We start from the raw sequence: 19072 nt of genomic DNA, 5'->3' as shown, positions 1-19072 counted from the left end.
TTATAACAATGCACATTGATATGTTTTATGTGGACATTAAGATTATGTTTCTTGTATTAGGTATTCTTTCACCCTGATTGATAAGTATCCTGGTGAATGCTTGAAATCTGTTCCCGCTAAAGTAAATCCAGTTGAGAAACAGAGCAGAAATTATAGATTCTAAAAGTATTCTTCTTTCTCTTCATGAAGGAGCTGAAACTAAGAGAGAAAAGCCATCATTTGACTCACGCAATCTCATCTTTGAACTTGACCCTTGTAATGGGAATGGCAAAGTTTGTCTTGTTTATAGAAACGTCAAAAAAGGTAAATTATGATTCAATTGATCGCCAATCCATAACAGTGTAAGTGTACAGTAATTATAATCTAATCAGTACTGATCGCGTTTTTTAAAATAAAAATCCCCCCTGATTCAGCAGCTGCACTGATATGTCAGGTGCTGCAAATGGGTCGATAATCTTCTTAAAATAGCATAAAGGATCAGGCTTAAAATATATGTGGACATCTTTAGACAGTGACATGTGTGCAGAAACATAGAGTTAGGAGTGTTGTATTTGGGACAACAATCAGAATGAGAATAGTCAAACCTGTCCACTCTTTGTTTGCTGGTTCCAATCCACTGTCAGTGCCCCACTAGCCTCTGCTCAAAAACAAATCCTTTTTCAAATATTCCTTATTTCACTTCTTCATTCCACCACATTAGAAGTAAGATTTCAATGTTATTAGGGTGCTGGGCATTCAAAGAATGTGTACCATTTATTCCTCACTGCTCTGAACGTTCTACAATACTATAATAATTATTTATATATTGTACATTTGTTGGGTCTACAACTGAAATGAATATATACTTTAGTAAACACGCCCCCGTGTGTGTAGTCTCCTTTCAAACCATTTCCTGCGCCTCCCACCACACCTCCACTTTCCTCACCCAACCACTCCCTTGTTCCTATTTCTTTCCAATTTTGTAAAACCTCAGTTTTGGGGCAACCAAAGATTACAGCAAGTCCTTACTCATTAGTTTACCCAAAATCTATCTCTTGTCCCTCTAAATTGAGCACCTGTACAAAATAATTGGTATCTAGAAGAATAACATCAGAACATATGACCCCAGTCCTGATCACTTTCACTTGGCTTCTGATTAAAGTTAGAAGCTTATTCAAGCAGGTCTGTATAGTTGATAAGATTCTACACACTGCGGATTAAAGTTCCCTAGTTTGAAAATTGATGATCTGAGGAGGCTTTTGCTCAGTATCGAGCGCCAACACCATTTGAGTATAGAGACAAAGTAAAATACTAAAGCAGTTGGTTTTAGGCAGCTCATCTAAAGATTTACATTTCAGCCTCATTTTGCTGAGAAAACCCCCTCCTATTTTACTTTAAAAAAGAACCTAAACATCACTTTCAACTTTGACTTATGACAAGATCATATATATTTGGACTTCAATGTTATATTTATTCCGAAAACTCTTTAGGAATGAATAGAAATAGATATCTTTTGTCTGTGCCTTGATTATTTTGTTTACTGTTTATGTGGAACCTTATTTTACTCTCCTACTCTAAACTATAAAATTGTATTTTTTATATCCTAAGTAAGCTCTGTGAAACCTGCTCTATATGTGTACTCTGATTTCTAAAACTCTCTGCTGCCCAACTGGGTTTAGTCTCCGATATATATAAAAAGACAAAATAACTAGTTCTGAAATGCTTCTATGCTCTAAATCTGATATACTGAACGGAAAGCTTTCAGGAAATCTCCATCTAAATACAGGAAATCTACTGTCAAGAATGTACAGTATATTAACTTAATACAGATTTCATTCAACATATTACTTAGTCACTTAGTAACAGTTATGTTTTATTTCATGTTTAAGATTAGTTGTTCATCTGAAAGTCATTATGTTTATCTAACCTAATTCTAAAAAACTAAAGAAGATGTTGAACATGTGAGGATGTGGCCTGATGGCTAGAGCGGTAGACCTTGAAGCTGGGGAACCGGGTTCGAGTCTCAGCAAGGACGCTCAACATCCTGTGATTCGGGGCAAATCACTTAATCTACCCGTGCCAAACAAAACAAACATTTGCAATGCAATAGCACTCACATTTACACAAGACCTTTTGTATTGGAAACAGGTGTGCAGGCGGGGGAGTGAGGGCTGGCAAGAAGGCACGAATGGAAGTGCGCTGAGAGGGGGGCGGTGGCTCGAGAAGTCACAGACTGCCTGAGGGTAGGGCGGGGGGAGAGGGACGGGAAGAAAATAGTGTTCGGAGTAAAGGGGCCAGTAATCATGGAAGGATATAAATGATAACATTGCCATTATGAGAAGGGATTAACCAGCCTAAAACTAATCATAAGGCAGCATTTAGCACCTAAGCCAATGAAAAAGATGGGCAGAGAGTGCCACAGAGCTTCCACGCCATACTGAATACTGCATGCCACTCAAAGCGAGCAGCGCATGTGCGCTGCTGCTATAGGCTCGACCTACAAATGAATGTGTCCATCTGTCGCACAACTGGTGCTCATGTATAACCTTCAGGTCTAGATTGTTCTATATAACACTACCCCAACACCCCAAAAAATATGGAGATGCTCCCAAATTTCAGCATTTTTGATGCTTGCACCACAGTATAAGGATAGTTTAGAATTCTATTGAACATGGGTAACCCCATGAAAACCATTTTACTTAATGCATGTGTGGTGGCAAGAGCTTTACAGCCACAACGGCAAACCTGTGGAATTCTTTGCCTATCACTTTGAAAAAAGAAAATAGTCTCTTTAAATTTAGGAAGGGCCTCAAAACCTGGCTGTTCTTGGTTTAACTGTTCTATCTCCTCTGTACTGAATGCACTGCGGGTAGCGCCTGGACACCCCAGGGTATTGTCGCGCTCTACAAATTTCTCATCAACATCATGTAAACATACATATTTGCACTGGTTTCAGTGACTGCTGTTTTCATCAGTATCTTTCTGTTCCAAGACATTTGGGAAATGTATGAAATGGAAATTTTCCAAATGTGTTCCTTTATCGCCTGACTGTATTTCTAATCAATTAATTTTAATAGGGTAGCATCCATATGGCACACAGCCATTCATTAGAGACAGTTTTTCCAGTAAGTACATTTTTTTATTTAAAAACTCTTAATCTTACTGGAAAAGACCTTCCTCCTGCTAGCAGAGTAAACCAGTTTTATGAAGCAATACAAAATCGGGAGTTATCGTACCATGATGTCCTTGATAAACACCAGTTTTCTGATTGGTTTTGAGTTCACACTACTTGTACACCATTTTGGTAAGAGTGTGCTTTCCATTACCATTTATTCGCTACATAAGACTGTGGCATCTGTTCACAAGTGATGTATTTCCTTATTGGCACAGATAGACAAAACATTGTGTCAGTCATGTTGTGGGTAGGGAATTTGGGGGCGTCTGTAACTTAATTCAATTCAACCCACATTATCATCCTATAACTAGTTAAGGTAAAATGTCTCCTAGTATGCAAGCAGACATGAGTGTGGTACACTGCATGGACTAGAGTTACCCTAATGCTGCACAATTTTGACCAAAGCAGTCATATGGCTTTCTTTCCCCTTGCATGTAAATGTTGTTGCTGTTTTGCAGTAACAATCAATGTACACATTTCTTCAATGACTGAAAGTGATTTATTAGATCAAATATGAGCTTCCTCCTGCAACACCTTCATGCTGGTAATTATATTCTTGTTTTCTAATTGAAGGGGTTGTGTCATTGGATACAGAGATCTGGTTTCTAGACAGAGCTCTCTACTGGCATTTTCTTACAGAAACCTTCACCGCCTACTACAGGCTTCTCATCACCCACTTGGGCCTTCCTCAGTGGCAGTACACATTCACAAGCTTTGGTGTCAGCCCACAGGCAAAGGTAAGCCACACAATCTATGTATTTGTTGTAATAAAAGTTGATATTACATTTTAATTCTGAGATTAAAAGTGGGTTGTTTAGTAAACCTACTTTTATGAAAGATAATTCTGATACTGCTTAATTGGCATCAAGGGAATTAATGAAATGTTATTACTAAGCTAGAAACTGAATCTCCGTAATAGATTAAGCATGCCACCCACACCTATTAGTGAGAAGCTCTAAGTGACCAGCCATGGGTCCTGTGCTATTTGGACTCTGGTTGTGCCTCACTGATGAGGTCCAAAAAAGCCAAAATTAGTCCGGAACGGACCTTGCCTGGCAGTTCAAGCTGGACTTTTCACACTTGAGCAGGACTCATTTTCATATGTGTGGTCTCTGTCTTTAGCAGCATAGTTGGCAACAAAACCATGGACTGGAATGCCTCCCCAAGTAATTACCAGTGGCCGAGATTAATGAAAACTGTCCACCATCATTTTTTGGTTTTCTAGCGTTCTTTTAGCAGAAGTGGGAATTGGTTTTAATATTTTCTCAATATATTGTTGGGAAGCAAAGCTAAGGATATGTCTTTCAGCAACAATTTACATAGGCACTTAACACATTGAGGTATTTTCCTGTTGGTTGGGGAATACTGCTCACACCATTTCTCAGCAACTAATGCTAAAAGAGATACTGGTGGAGCAGTCTTTAATTTGTGGAACAATGCATACATTGCAAGGATTGCAGTTTTATTCTTATGCCTTTCATTCCTTTAGAAGATCCCCATTCAGCCTCTGTCCAGCTTTGCTCTTTTTATGAGTGAAGTCCTTACCTTTGTCGTGCACTTATTTATAATAAGAACTTGATTTTACAGCAAACAGCAAGACTATTTAAAGCTCCCTGAAGTGCAAATGAATTGGAGCAGCACATGCTCCTGACTCAGTTTAAGGAGTGCTATTATTTGATTTCCCAATTCTTCTGGAAAATCTGATACCAACGCAGGAAAGGTTGCTGCTGTGCCTTTTCATGGAAAACCGGATTAAACTAATCCTCATCCTGCAATTTGCCTCCATAACAGCTGCTGAAGCACCTTTTTACTTCTGTTGGGAAATCGACAAATGCATAATGTGTAGGGTCACAAAATCCTAATCCAGGCCCTCTTTGACATCCATATGAGACCTTTTGATATTATTACGTCATTTAAAGACATGTTTTTTAAATCCTGTGATGTCATGTTGCTGTCACATGCATGATTTGCCTAATGGAGAAGTGACACCTTGACAAGTACATTACCCATAGGGCTAAACATTGTTAAGTGATCTCTAGCTGAATGAATCAGTCCTGTTACCTTGTGCCATATGTTAAAATCAAGGCAGTCCCCTTCCATACTGCAGAAGATACAGCTGTATTTGCAACAGTCTCGAAAAGGGTAACATCCATGATGTCTCTTACTTTGTTTTTTAATAAAATAATGAACCAAAGGGCTGGATCATAGATCTTAGAAATTTGACACTGCTTGAACTTCCAAGTTCATAGAGTTTCTTCTTTGTGCAGAGCCGTTATACATTTCTCACCCACACCAGACCTCCATACAGTCCATTGATGTCTTATGTGTAGAATTATCGATTCCATTACTGACCATGAAGCAGGTTCTTTAGTCATGATAAGTATCTAGAATTCTCTAGCATCTCTTATTCTTATGAATTTGTGAAGTGACTGTACGGGAAATAGGGGACGGATGGTAGAGGGTAAAGAAACATTCCGTAAGTATCTCAACCGGCTGACCTCGTGTGCATAGGTTGAAGGAAAGCATAGTCGAAGACCCTCTGTCTGCAATAGACTGACTAGTAACCCCCGTAATCTTGTAAATCAAGGTACCACAATGTCTTGTGAGTAACAGTAGAATGTCTTACCAGTGGGTGGAAGCAAAGATGCAATGGCTAGCTATCACATGAGCAGAATTCAGCCGTGAACCAAATTCAAAGGTAGATGTCAGGATGACTTTGATGTTTGATGTTGAAGCAAGAATTCTGAAAAGGTAGGAAGGGCAGATAAGTATCAGTGGAGAAAAAGGCTCACCTCAGTTGCCCTATCCCTTTGGGGGAAGCAAAAGAGAGCAAAGCAAAAAGGGTTCAGGGATCACAAACATTGCGGACTATGCAACTGGAGTAGAGCACCATCAACTGCTCTTCCAAGGTAAGGTGTAACACTGTGACTAGTGCTTGAATCTTCCCAGCTGTAACTGATCTGTAAGTGTCTGAAATCTTCTGATTCCTTCCAGAATGTTCTGGCTTTTTCAAAATGTTCTGGCTCTTTCCACTACACTCGGCCTCAAAAGCCGCCTTTGGGCTGTCTACCACAGTCTCCAAGACCGTCTCGAAGCAAACCTGTATTGTGGCGTCCGAGAAATGAGACCACGTCCCTGCAGCACTGAACACTATCCCTGGCAAGTATGAGCCACTGGATTCCTGATATCTTATGACCTCAAAAACTGTAATCCACTGCAACCAGTCGACATACACAGAGTGGGCTGTGAGCCCTACGCCTTTGAGTTTACATGTAGGAGGAACCAGTGCAGCCTTTCCCCATTCACCAAAAGTCTTCCTGGGATGCATCATATTTGCAGTTTTAGGGATCCCTACGGATTGGGGACCACACACAAACTGTTGAAAAGCAAAATCCAGGGAAACATCTTGTGACAAATGCCATTGTCACTATTTCTGGACATTCATCCCTACATATCTAATGTAAAACAAGAAATGAAGGTTGATGGTAGATGTATTTCATTTTTACTTGTAGGAAAGTCTGCAGGGTTACCCTGGATTTTTCTCCTTTTACTATACCCTATATTTTTTACTGGCTGTAGAACTCTGCTAACCAGTGATAAAGTGCTTGTGCACCCTCCCCACTCTTTTCAACATAGTGAACTTGTCATACCTCTGATTAGCATATTTACCGTACCTGTAACTCCCCAGTATGTGGTACAAGGGGTACCCAGGGCCTGTAAGTTGAATTTCCCTACTGGGCTGTAACACCCATTCTGCTATCCACTACAGTGACAGGGCAGACATGACTAGAGGCCTATAATTTGTAGCCTAGCTGTTGCAGTGCTAAACTACAAATTCAACCTGTAGAAAGAATCCCTTTTACATCGCAAACCCTTTCTTTTAAATATGTATAGGTCACCCCTATGTAGGCTTTACTATCCATAAGGGAGGGTGCATGATATTTGAAGTGTAGGACATGTAGGAATTTATTGTTAAGCACAACCTTACAGTGAAAAGCCCCCAGCGCCTATTTTCACTCTAGCAAGACTAGCTGTTCAATAGGAAAAAACTGGATTGCATTATTACATTTAACTTTGGTTAGGAAACCGCTAGAAAAAAGTTAGAGCTATTTGTAATAGTTTTTATACTCCAGTTCAATGGTGAAGTCAAATTTCTATAATTATTAAGGAATAGGTGCTTCCCTGCCTAAAGCCTCAAGAGGCCCATTTGCATTTGTTTGCCCACTTCAGTCATCCAATAATTATCATTTGATGAGGTGTGTATACTGCTCCCAGAGAAGAGAACAAAAGCCTTGATGTGGGTAGATTTTGTTGTTGCCTTAACTGGATGGTCAGTGGGCAGTGCTTAGGAACTTTTTTAGCTTTGATGAAGCCTCTCATGTTGCTTGCAAAAGTTAGCCTCCACCTGGGCAAGGCATTTTCTTTGTTCCTCCATCCTTGCAGGCTCTAATCGATGTGAGCATCCTTTTTGGCATTACCGTGTCAAATCCTCCTTCACAGCACTGCTGGGGATTTACGTATACTCTTGGGTCATACTTCAATGGGTAGAGACATAATGCCAAACAATTTTTGTGTATCCACTGGGTGGCTGCTGCTGGCCTCGAAAAATCTACCCACTCATTTGCTATAGCGAGTCAGATTTTATCAGGGTGAGCTATTTTTAGGGCCTGATGTAGTATTCTTGCATTTATTTGTACATATAATTATCCAAGTTGCTTTCTTTTGTATTTGTCACCGCTCACCCGTTGATTATGCGTGAACTGTTATCTGTCCAGTTCTAGAGCGTTAGTGCTGGTCAGTTGGCTGCCGCTCTGGACTGGTTGAGAGCTTGTCATCGTGGGTCCGAAGAATAAACTAAGAATGAGTTACCTTAAAATCTAAGGAAGTCCTGGTATCGCATTTCTGTGCTCGAAATCTGGTTCACTCCATGCCACATTCTTCTCTCTCGTGAGCTAGAACTGGCAATAAAGATGTTTTTTTCATTCAGAAAGGGAAAGAGAAATAAAAATGTTTTTATCATGTTACATATGTTGTGCATTTGAAAGACAGAGGTCAAATATCAGCTTGTTCTTGCAAATTGCTGCTTATTATATCCTGGACTTTGGTGTTTACTTTTCTTTCTCTGACTTCAAAGATAGAGGATTTTGTAAAGTGAACAATCATGAAATGAAAGGCTGTATGATGTCAGTTTATTTCTAAACACATATTTTAATTGCTTTTAAATTAACTGTATACATTTCAAAATTTGGAAATTCACATTCCTTTTTTTTCAATTCTGAAGTGTGATGGAAACAAAGATTTCAATAGGATCAAAACAAATCAAAACACTTGCCTTTGTGATGTGCAATTAATACATATTTGCTGAAATATCCATATTATCTATTGCACACTTTATAGTTCTATCAGTAAAACAGCATGTTAGTGGAAACGTTTGTGGCCATTTCAGTAGAAAATATGCTGTCTGTAAATTACAGTGCACTACCACATCCTGTTTTAACAATATATTTATTAACAGTGCGTTTTTAAACATGAACATGCCCCCGTCCTTATGACAATGCTATTAATGAACCAAGAGGCAGGGAACGTTTACCCTATTTGTGAGTTAGATTCTTATTATACACATATCAAAAGTGTAGTCTATTAAATCAAATCATAGAGTTTTTGTACAGCAGACATGCTGAACTATATTTGCCAAATATTTGCCTATGATCACACAGTTTGACACCAGTTTATGCGTTAAGTGCATTACAGTTACATCAGATGAATTATTCAAGTCAGTAGAGCTGCAAGTCTGGTTTGTTTAAACAACAGTGGTCCCATGCATGCAAGAGATATGTACAACAATAAATATAGACAGAGTCGATCTATATTGAGAGTGACATGTCCAGCCGGACAGAGATCTTTCAAGTTTACTCAATAAACACTTAATCCAAACACAAACAGTACCTTCCACAATTCGCCTAGTGTGGTAACATTTTTATGAGCTTTCAAAGCCTGCTGCTAGAGCACCCTGCTTTGTTCTAACAGCCTTCTGTCTCTGGGTATAATGGGGCAATAGTAACTGCCCGAAACTGGATTTCAATGTTAGATGTAGGAGGACTTTAGGATTAACATTGTATGCTCCCCTCATATATCCCAAGCCCTCAAGCCCAAGTTGAGTGTGTCCGAAGGACGTATGCTGTCTTGAAAATGCCCAAAGTGGGTAGGATTGACCCTGGGAAATTTTATCAAATTGGCTAGTCCTTCTCACCCTCTAACTTGCACCAGGCATAAGTATGACATCTCCATGGTACTCACTTAAGAACACTCCTAGACCTGACGAAGATCAGAAGAGGACTGAACCTGCGTCTGTGAACCCAGAAGAGCTCTAAAGGACTGGTCCTGCTCCCTCTTATGCCCAGGACAAAGAAGTGGACTCTACGGGTGAGTAGGCTGACCTCCCATTAAAGCTACAGGGATACACCAAACTGCAAGAGACCTTTTGCTGCAAGTGACCAGCTGACTAGTGGAAATTGGACCTGGACTGGACTGGACCTGCATGTTTGCCTCTGCCTGCCATCCTGTGAGTCTTTAAGTGCCTCTCCTGAGGTCATGAAGGGTTTTAGAAGTGCACTCCTGCCGTGGATTGGGGCATAGAGGTAAAAGCTTTGACCAGGACAAACATAGTTGATGTACCAACCGGTAGCACATCGCAATCAGTGTCAAGTTGCGCCTCGGTCCCTAACTACCGAAACAATTGATTATCCTTGGAACTTTATGCAGCGCTATTCCTATTTAAAACATTACAAATCATATTTCTGATTCCCTTTTATTCGATTTTTGTCATTTTGGGGTCATTTTGTTAATTAAATTTTACTGTGTTTTTCAAATTCAGTTTGGAATTTGTATTGTGTTGCATTGCGGCTGTATTATGGTTATGATATTACATACATACTTTACACATGCCTAAGTTAAGCCAGTTTACTCTATGCCATGGCTCTTAGGTGGTATAGCTCAGGTTAATATAGTTACTTTGAGGGTTTTCTCTTACACGAGTAGTCACCCACCCCAAATAATCAATTTGTTTACGCTACTGATTTCTCTCTTTAATAACTTCAAAATAGACATACTTGTAATTTATTTTTAACTGTTCATTTTATCTTGTTATATTCTGGTCTGAGGATTTAATAGGAAATTATGACATATAGACAAAACAAATGTATTGGGCTAGTTCTTTTTGAGAACTTGCATTTTTGAGAATTTGCGTTAAAAAAATTATTCCTTTCACTTCTTTTCGGGTTTAAATATACTGGATTCAGCATATGGTATAAACACAAGGATGCATTTTTTAACAAACTCATACAAGTACCGGGTCTGCATGTTCCTATTAGTAGTCTATTTTGTAATCTATTTCTTTGGAACCAGATGACATTTCCCTGTGTCTCTGTTCTCTTATATTTAAAAAGTAGGGAGTACCTAATGAATGTAATTCAGTCTGTCATAGTGTTACATTGCTAGAACTACAACATATTTCAGATTATCTGTGCATGATAACCATGTTTCGGTGGTTCAAGTAACGGAAACATTCTCAATGGTAAATACCCATGGTTAAAATGGCCACTTATCATCACTGCAAACTAGAGGATGATACCATGCCTAATTTGTGGATATTATTGGGGAGAAAAAACTGCAGTAGATTTAGAGGCCACCTGTTAGACCTGTCTGGCTTTTTGCGTAGTCCCTCCAAATTATTATTGATTTTGTCCCCTTTTTGCCCCTCATACCTTTATTAATTTTTGTGTCCACTAGCTTTTTCAAGGTGTTGGTCAAGGGGATAGGTGTTCTTTCACCCTCATAGTCTTTCACCTCAGACCTAGAGGCCTTTCCTGACAGGAATATAGTTGGAGTCACAAAATGGTGGCTACCAACTGTCCCAACTGACAAACCTAGAACCTGTCCCATAGAGTAGAATAGGGCATTCCAGAACCTTCTGGTCCCTTCTGGACCTCTGAGGGTCAGCCTATAAAAGGCGGAATGCTGGTCAGCCATTTTGTCTAACCAGAGAGAGTCAGCTGGAGGACAGGCTGTAGCATAAGGTGGGGGTAGGATAGTCAGAGGGTTGACCTACTGATTTACCACCCTTTCTCCCTTGGGTTACTTGACTTGTCCCCGCTACATGGGATTCCTGGAGACCCTGGGCGCCTGACCAACCTCTAGTTTGAAGGATAGGGGTGTGAGAAGGAGAAGGAGACTGCGGCGCTGTGGAGCGCAGTCCTCTTCCCAGTGGAAGAGACTTTGAAAGAGTGACCCTCATTCCCTGTCACCAGCCTCCGTCCAGTATTGAGTGATAATAGGACCTTGTTAGGGATAGGAAGTGGGAGCTGATGTGAGAAGAGATCCAGCGCTGTTTCCCACCTCCCTAGGTATTAGGGAAGGCTAATGCCCTTGTGTCCCTGAGAGTCCTTACCGGACGTGCAGTCGGCAGATCCCCTGTTTTCCTCGTGAATTGGAGAAAGGAGAGGGGTGCCGGTGTCCTTGAGGCAACGCCGTCTCAGCCGTGTGCGGGATCCCGGGGGCCCTGGTCGCGTTGCTGTGGTAGCGCCTCTGTTGTGAGGAGAAGGTGGAGTGAGACACTGACAAACAGCGCCATCGCGCATGCCCCGAGTGAGGAGAAGGTGGGGGCGAGTCACTGACAGAAGGCGCCATCGCGCATGCCCCGAGTAGTGCAGCTATCTCTGGAAGGAGGGGCCTGGAAGTGAGCAGGCCCGTGTAGTTTGGGGTCAGAAAGCGCCGGGACACTCCCTGGAGTAGCCGTGCGCTATATAAGCAACCCCAATAACATAACATAACATAGGAGACGCTGCTAGCGTCAGGTGATCGGGGCCGGCTCCCGCCTGGTGCCGCTAGTCTCCCGCACCTGCGCGGTTGCACCGCTGGGAGAGAGACGCCCCGGACCGGCGGGAGGAAGAACGTCGAGGGAGCAGGTGCTGGCGCTTCTCCGCTCCTAGAACCCCTTTCCCTGCTTGAGCTCCAACACGGAGGAGCGGCGTTGAGCAGTGGGGAAGGGGCGGGAGCCCGTCACGAGTGCCTGCGCAGTTGGTGTTGTTTTCCCCGCGCCAGCACCGAGCTGAGCAGCTGGCTGGGGGAAGGTAGCGGACTCGTCAGTTGCCGGCTGGGACATCGTAAGAGCCGTCTGTCATCCCAGATACCGGAGGACTTTGGCAGTGCAGCCCCACAAGACAGTAAGGAGTGAGTGGGTGAAGGGGAAGACTGAGCACTCCCAGGGTTTAAGCACCTTAGGGGTTAGAGGTGTGGGATTCAAGAAAAGGTCTTTCCCTTCTGAGGAAAATTAGTTCTAGTGCACATGAAAAGTGCCTTGGCTCACTGTTCGTTTCGCCTTTCACTGTGATTAAGTGGGAGGGGAAGAATTCCTCATAGAAGCTGCTGGCTCTCATGTAAAAGTCTAGGACAACTGAAACCTCTCATTAAATGTGTACCTTTTGAGTGAATAGAGGTGCTGAGGGGGAAAGGTATAGAATTACATGGAAGTTAAATCTAACCAAATTTTGGGAGACTAATGTAATGAATTGTTGATACTGTCTAATGAAAAGTTAGCGTTACTGAAAGTAGTATTATTAATGTTCAAGACAAACTGTAATGTACTAAACTGTGATTCTTAAAGACAAGAGAGCAAATACTATTTTTATAAACAAGCACTTCTTTTTCCAACATTGGTGTAGTGTCCTTTTTGAGTGTTATTGCGTTAATTTACTGCTGGGTGGTTTGCAACCTTAACACATGTGCCTCTAGTTTCTGTGATTGACCCTAGGCCAGGCTACCCTAGGTGACCTGACATCCCAGGTTCCAACACCACCTTTTTATTAAAATTGCCACATTATAAATGAGGAATATTTGCTGCATCTTAAGAATCAAAATGTGAATCCTCAACTGTGTGAACATGATTTGATTTGTTGATTCCAAATTCATTTTAATTTCTGCTTTACAGCAATGGTTTAACATGTACAAACCCCTCACCTTCAACCCAGCTCTGCTAACTGAGGAGACAGATGCCTTTGTGAATAAGCTTGATACCAACAAGGTTTTCAGAAGCAAGAACAAAACACCAGTCACCAAGAAGAAGTTACCAGCCCAGCCAACATCCTCCCCAAAAAGTCATGGGAACACGAGTACTGCCAAGAACACATCTGTTTTAAGCACCACTGGGAGGAAATAGCATATGCTTCTTTTGTCCACTTTATCTAGTGGAAAGTCTGACTTCTGAAGTCTTCACAAGATTTCATAGCACTGAACTGCAGGTGTTTGACCCATAGAGTTATGTTGGTCATCACAAATGCTGTAGAGGCAACTGGTCTGCCTGTGGCATCCTTTGCATAAAATCAACACGCCTGTCAGAGGTTATCACTCGTCGTCCACAGGGCCAGATCTATACTGGATTTTCAGTATTTCCATGCAATTAATCTAAATGAGAAACATTTACATAGACCATGGATAACTTGAAACTTTGACATGGGCTTTCACTGACCTAGATTGACAATGTTTGACTTGCATTACAGGAATATGGAGGAACACTGTTTATATTACTCAACTGGCACATCATCAAGTGAAAATGCGGGAGGTTGAGAGAGTCGTACGACGTATCGGTACGCCTAAAGGCGTTTTAACATTTCTATGATTGTGACATGTGAGTTGCAAGTAGTTCTTCTAGTCTTAATGCTATGATGCTACTACTAATAGAGCTAGAATTGTGAATATGGGGCCATCTAAAGACGTAATAACAATATTTTAACAATGCATTAAAATATTGTAACTTTTATAACATGTTTACAAATTACACGAATAATGGTCAGAGAGTTTGATTTACTTTCTAAATGATTACAAGAGCTTTGAAACATAATTGTTATTTTGATCTTAGGAAAAAGGGTGCTTCCAGGTGTAGGTATTGCTGCACATCATTCTTTTTAATTACAGAGCATATATAACCTTCACCACCTCTCTTATGGAGCAACTGTCTGAATTTGAATCTTCCAAGCAACTGATGTTAAAGCTTGAGCCTCCAGAATTTGTTTTATGAACTGTGATTATTGGAGCAGGAAAAAACGCCCACTTTCAGACTTTTCGAGGCAAATGTATTTGTGGTCCGTATCCACTATCTACGATCAGATTCAGATAAGGGTCCTTAAAGGGAAAACTCCCAAACTTGTAGAAGCAGTAAACCTGCAGATTGATGTGTTAAGTTAAGACAACTGCCATACTCCTAATCAGCAGATCTAATCTGCAGAATAAGACAAGGCAATGTCCAGAGCACAAAATGTCAACAAAGGCTACTACTGTCAGGAAAATTTTCTCCAGCCAAACTCTAAATTAGTTCATAGAGTCTGTTAATGCCAGTAGCTTAGATTACCTTATTAAAGTGCCTGTTGCATGTCTGAAGTCTCAAATTTTGGCTACATAAATTATAGATGTCTGTAGAGGCATTGGTCGTGAATGCTATATAGTTATGAATACGCTTTGGTATTAAGAAAACCTTGTTTAGCCCAATAAGCATTACATTTCATGGGCTTGTCTTCAAAATTAAAAATAAACAAGCTAATGTACATGAACAAACATAGCAGGAAATGTACAGTTGTTTTTAGGTATCCTTTGAAATTCTAGATAAAACCTCCACATTGTAGTGTTTTTTAGTGAATTAGGTAAAACAAAACCTGTATTTAATATTTTTATTTGAACTAGCCTTGGGACTAACTTTGAGCATTTCAGATTTACTTCTGTGCTCACTGATTATGGAAAAAAAGACAGAACTTAGTAATGAACTAAAGCTCATCTGTCATCAATGAAGGTCCAAGACAGCTGGATTCAGGCTTGACTGTCAAGATGACCCCTGTTAATGAGTCCCACTTAGATTAACTGTATGTACATTTACGTTATATGGCTAGTCAGATAATCAGGCATGCGTCCAACCCTTATGGACCTACTTTAAATATATTTACTTTAGATTACTGGACACGTTTTCTTTTAGAAAATGTGATGCATGGTTTCATTGAACCTCATCTGGGCCTGATGACAGATTGCATGTTATATGCTATAAATCAATAATAAGTATTTTCGGACAACACTAAAAACTAAAACTATTACTCGCTTGTAAAACTCTTTTACATCTGCAGATTGCCACATGGTAGTGTGACCTTAATATGTACGTTTTATTTCAATTTATAGTACTACAAGTCATTTATCTTGAACTAGAGCTGTGCTGCAAAAGAAACAACGTATGCCACAGGATCCTGGGTCTCAGGTTAAGCAGTTTGAGAAACCAAACACTTCAACAGAAGGATAGGCACTCCGCTGTGAGACTTTGAATTCTCTAACATTGTAGATCAATGGGCTTCCATTGATACCAGTTGCAGTATTGAAAATATTTGATTTGTCTGAAAATTATTGACAATTATCCTAAGAAAACTGCTGACCATTTTTTGTTCTAGCATTCTATTGAGTTGTTTTATGGAAATGGCAATTTAATTTTCTTAAGCTATCTCCTATTCTCATGTGTAAAAATACAATGTAGTGTGCCACTTCCTATGGAACTAACAGTATTTGCATTGGCCTTACCAAGCCAAAGAAGGAATACAGTGCATGAAAGCCAGTAGTACTAAGTGCAGATTATATTGTGTTTTCCCTAAAACGGTTGGAAAATAGTGGGTGACTTGCATAGAAGGTGCCTGGTTGAACAGATAATTAAATTTTTCATGATACTGGTAGGCAGATCTTTAATATCAGCAGATCCATTTTTGTAGATAAAAGTAATAATGTATATTTCAGTGTGCAGGTTATGATTAGAACCCATGTCGGCTGGTTCCACCAATGTCAATTTAGTTACTACTGAAAATATCTCTTTTAAAACTAAGTGCCACACTAGAGAAAAAAGCAACCAAGCGATCTCAGTCGATGAGGAATGATGAAGTCTCCTACAGCTTTTGAAACATGGCCTTGTTTGTGTATTTTTATATGTATATTTGATTTGAAATGTATTTATTATTTATTTATATTCTGTTGTGTTATATAGTTATAGGAAAGAAAGTAAGACAAACTGGTTGAAGGTGACATTGCAAATCTTGTACACAGCTACACAAGCTACAGTCTTGGGAAATAGGTTAGAGGCAAAGAAGGGATGGTATTATAGTTTCTCTGCATGATTGTTAGGTGTTGGGGTCAGGGAGGGCAATAGTGTGGGTTTTTCTTCAGATTTTGTTCAGATCATAGTTATGAGAAGCATTTGTCCAATGTATTAACCCCCCTTAGTTGAAGGCCAGAACTTCGTGAAGTTGTATAGCAGAACCTGTCTTTAGGATGTTCAGATTCTGTGAGTTTCATTTTGTTTACTGTGGAGGTTTTGGTAGCATCCAGCTATAACTTTAATATATGTTTTACCACATAATTTAATAACATATTATTTCATGATTTGTATGCATGTTGAAGAATGATATTTGATATTCTAGTATACTCTACATCCTAAAATCCCTAAAATGTCAGAGCCAGGTAAAGGAACCCCAAAAGGCACATAGCCCTTTTGTAAACCAGTGATTCCATAGTATTTTGGTGCACATAGCAGGTTGCTATGTTTAAATTGTTCTTATTGATCATATGGCGCAATGCCTCTTTAAGTTCCGCCTCATTCTCCCCATTCTATACAGAATAGTGTAGTGTCTGATATGAAAATATTCTGCTGTACTTCCACCTACACTCACCAACGGCTCCACTGTGTCATACACTTTCCTTCCTTTTGTAAATTTCTTGGCTTCAGTGGAATAGAGGCAATGTTATACACTTGAAGGTGTCATCACATGCCAATAGTGTACCTGATTTGATCTTGTGTAATTGATTTGACAGATAACTTCTATGTTGAAGAACTATTCTAGAAATATTAAGGACCACATTACACTGAAAGGGGAAAGTCTTGAATATGTATTCAATAGAAGCATAAGCAATGCATATATTACACTGCCTTCCATAAAACATTGAACAAAGTCATTGTGGAAAAAAATACTGAAATGAGTTAGAAAAGAATGTTTACTACCGTGCGGCTTCCAAATAAACTACTGTATGCAAAATATATTGATATCTTTAAATTAACTCTCAAAATGAGTGTAAACATGTCGCAGTATATTATTAGATTTTAGAATCTAAATGGCTCCTAATATTTATTTAATTATTTGCATGTCAAGAAAATGGTCCTGCATAGGCTTACTAGTTGTCTGTTGTATACAAGAGTCATCTTACTCATTATTCACTTAAATACTACTTACAAACTACATAAAAACTAAAACAATTTGTAGAATCCATGTTGAATCTGACAACAAAGCACGGGTGATGCTGGAGACTAATCGGGGCTGTAGTGTTTCTGTGTAGTAGGAAATGCAAACTGTTTGGTTCAGAGCATTCTGCCAGTAAGCACATGCGTAACTATATTATGAAATCAGAAGAAGGATGGATCAGAGATCTACAGCTTCATCGTAAAATTGTATCATCTTGTTATTTTAAAGATGAACAATAACATGAGATTTACCTTTCAAGTTCTAGTTTTTGCTTATAAATTTGTATGTCGTGAATGGGTCCGACATTCTGTTACTATCAATGATATGCCTTTCAAACTTATGTCATTCTCTGGTTTGATGTTGCAGCAATAAAAAGCTAAATTAGATTATCACTAGTATATCGTTCATAGTCTTCCTAAAGCAAAACAAATCGAACTTGATTTATGTTTACTTAAAGCAAAGGGAGCCTTACCACAACCAGGAAAAACTTTGCAATAGACATCCAACAAAAGGCCAACTATAGCCTGATGTTAGGAAAAAAAAACCAAGATGTTTGATATTGAAAACATTATTCCAAATTTCAAACTAACAAAAAGAAAATATCATTATTGTCAACAATGTTAATACAGGGTATGCACAATAAATAACTGAAAAGCTCAATTCATAAAAATGAAAAGAATTTTTTTTTACAAACATTATACGACACATTTTTACTTTTAATAAAAAGGTAATTGTGTGATGATGATAACTATGTATGGACCCACATGTCAGAATGAGGCGTAGGTGCTTTCCACAGTGGGATGGTTTTCCACCTCTGAGTTTAGGTGACATCATAGGTAACACAAGGTTTGCTTTCCTGGTCTGTGAGGTCAGTAATAACGCCCCATGAAAAATGTCATTTTTCTTTTAAGAGCTACCCCATATCTATTTTGTATGTTCTGAGGCAAGGTTTTAGTTAAGTCGAAGCTGCATGGTATCACCTCTCAGTTAGATCTAATTGTTTTAGTCAATCAAAGGTTCTAAACATGAATTATGTGGTGAAAGCTCTTGCACTTGTGCCTTTATTGTCACAGCTTTTTTTTCATGTCATGAAATGAAAATAAAGATTTGGAGCCTTAATATTTCTGTTTTGAATATAGCTCCACGTTTGAAGCTGTGGTTAAATCCATTGCAAGTGTCAGTGCCCATGGAAAATGATTTGTATCAATTTAAGATTATACATATACACTTTGTTTTACTGTATTACATATGAATAAAACAAGATCCAGTCTATTTTCTTTTCAGAATCTTAACACACAATTGTTTTTTAAAGCCATATGACAACACTTACTTATTTACAAATACAGCGATCCAATGTGATTTTAGACACATAAGGGATGCGTGAGCAAAGAGGAAATGATAAAACGCAATCAAAGTCCAAACACGTTTTTCTATTCATTTTCAGGTTATATTAGCCCCAACTCCATGGCAATTGAATAGGTGAGTTTCCTCATTGGAAGAGGTGAAACAGCAAGACTTATTAGCAATATCCAAGAAGACTTTAGATATGGTAGAGCTCGGCACGTGGTATCTATGGCTGAGATTTTGTCCAGGGTTGAGCGGACAGACAATA

General features: G+C 39.5%; 1 protein-coding gene across 1 annotated transcript in view; it reads left to right on the top strand.

The window, feature by feature from the left end:
- The window catches only part of TPGS2 (tubulin polyglutamylase complex subunit 2), a 119617-nt gene extending 100885 nt beyond the window's left edge, over nucleotides 1-18732 (top strand). The window contains exons 5-7 of the mRNA XM_086960311.1: nucleotides 190-303; nucleotides 3728-3891; nucleotides 13140-18732. Coding sequence (XP_086816437.1) covers nucleotides 190-303; nucleotides 3728-3891; nucleotides 13140-13367 — 506 coding nt within the window. The 3' untranslated portion in view covers nucleotides 13368-18732. The remainder of the gene's footprint in view (nucleotides 1-189; nucleotides 304-3727; nucleotides 3892-13139) is intronic.
- Nucleotides 18733-19072: the final 340 nt, after the last annotated feature.

This window comes from Lissotriton vulgaris, chromosome 3_1 (genome assembly GCF_964263255.1).
Source record: "Lissotriton vulgaris chromosome 3_1, aLisVul1.2, whole genome shotgun sequence".
NCBI lineage: Eukaryota > Metazoa > Chordata > Amphibia > Caudata > Salamandridae > Lissotriton > Lissotriton vulgaris.
The sequence above is the reverse complement of the archived record's forward strand: the minus strand, read 5'-3'. Positions and strand labels throughout refer to the sequence as shown.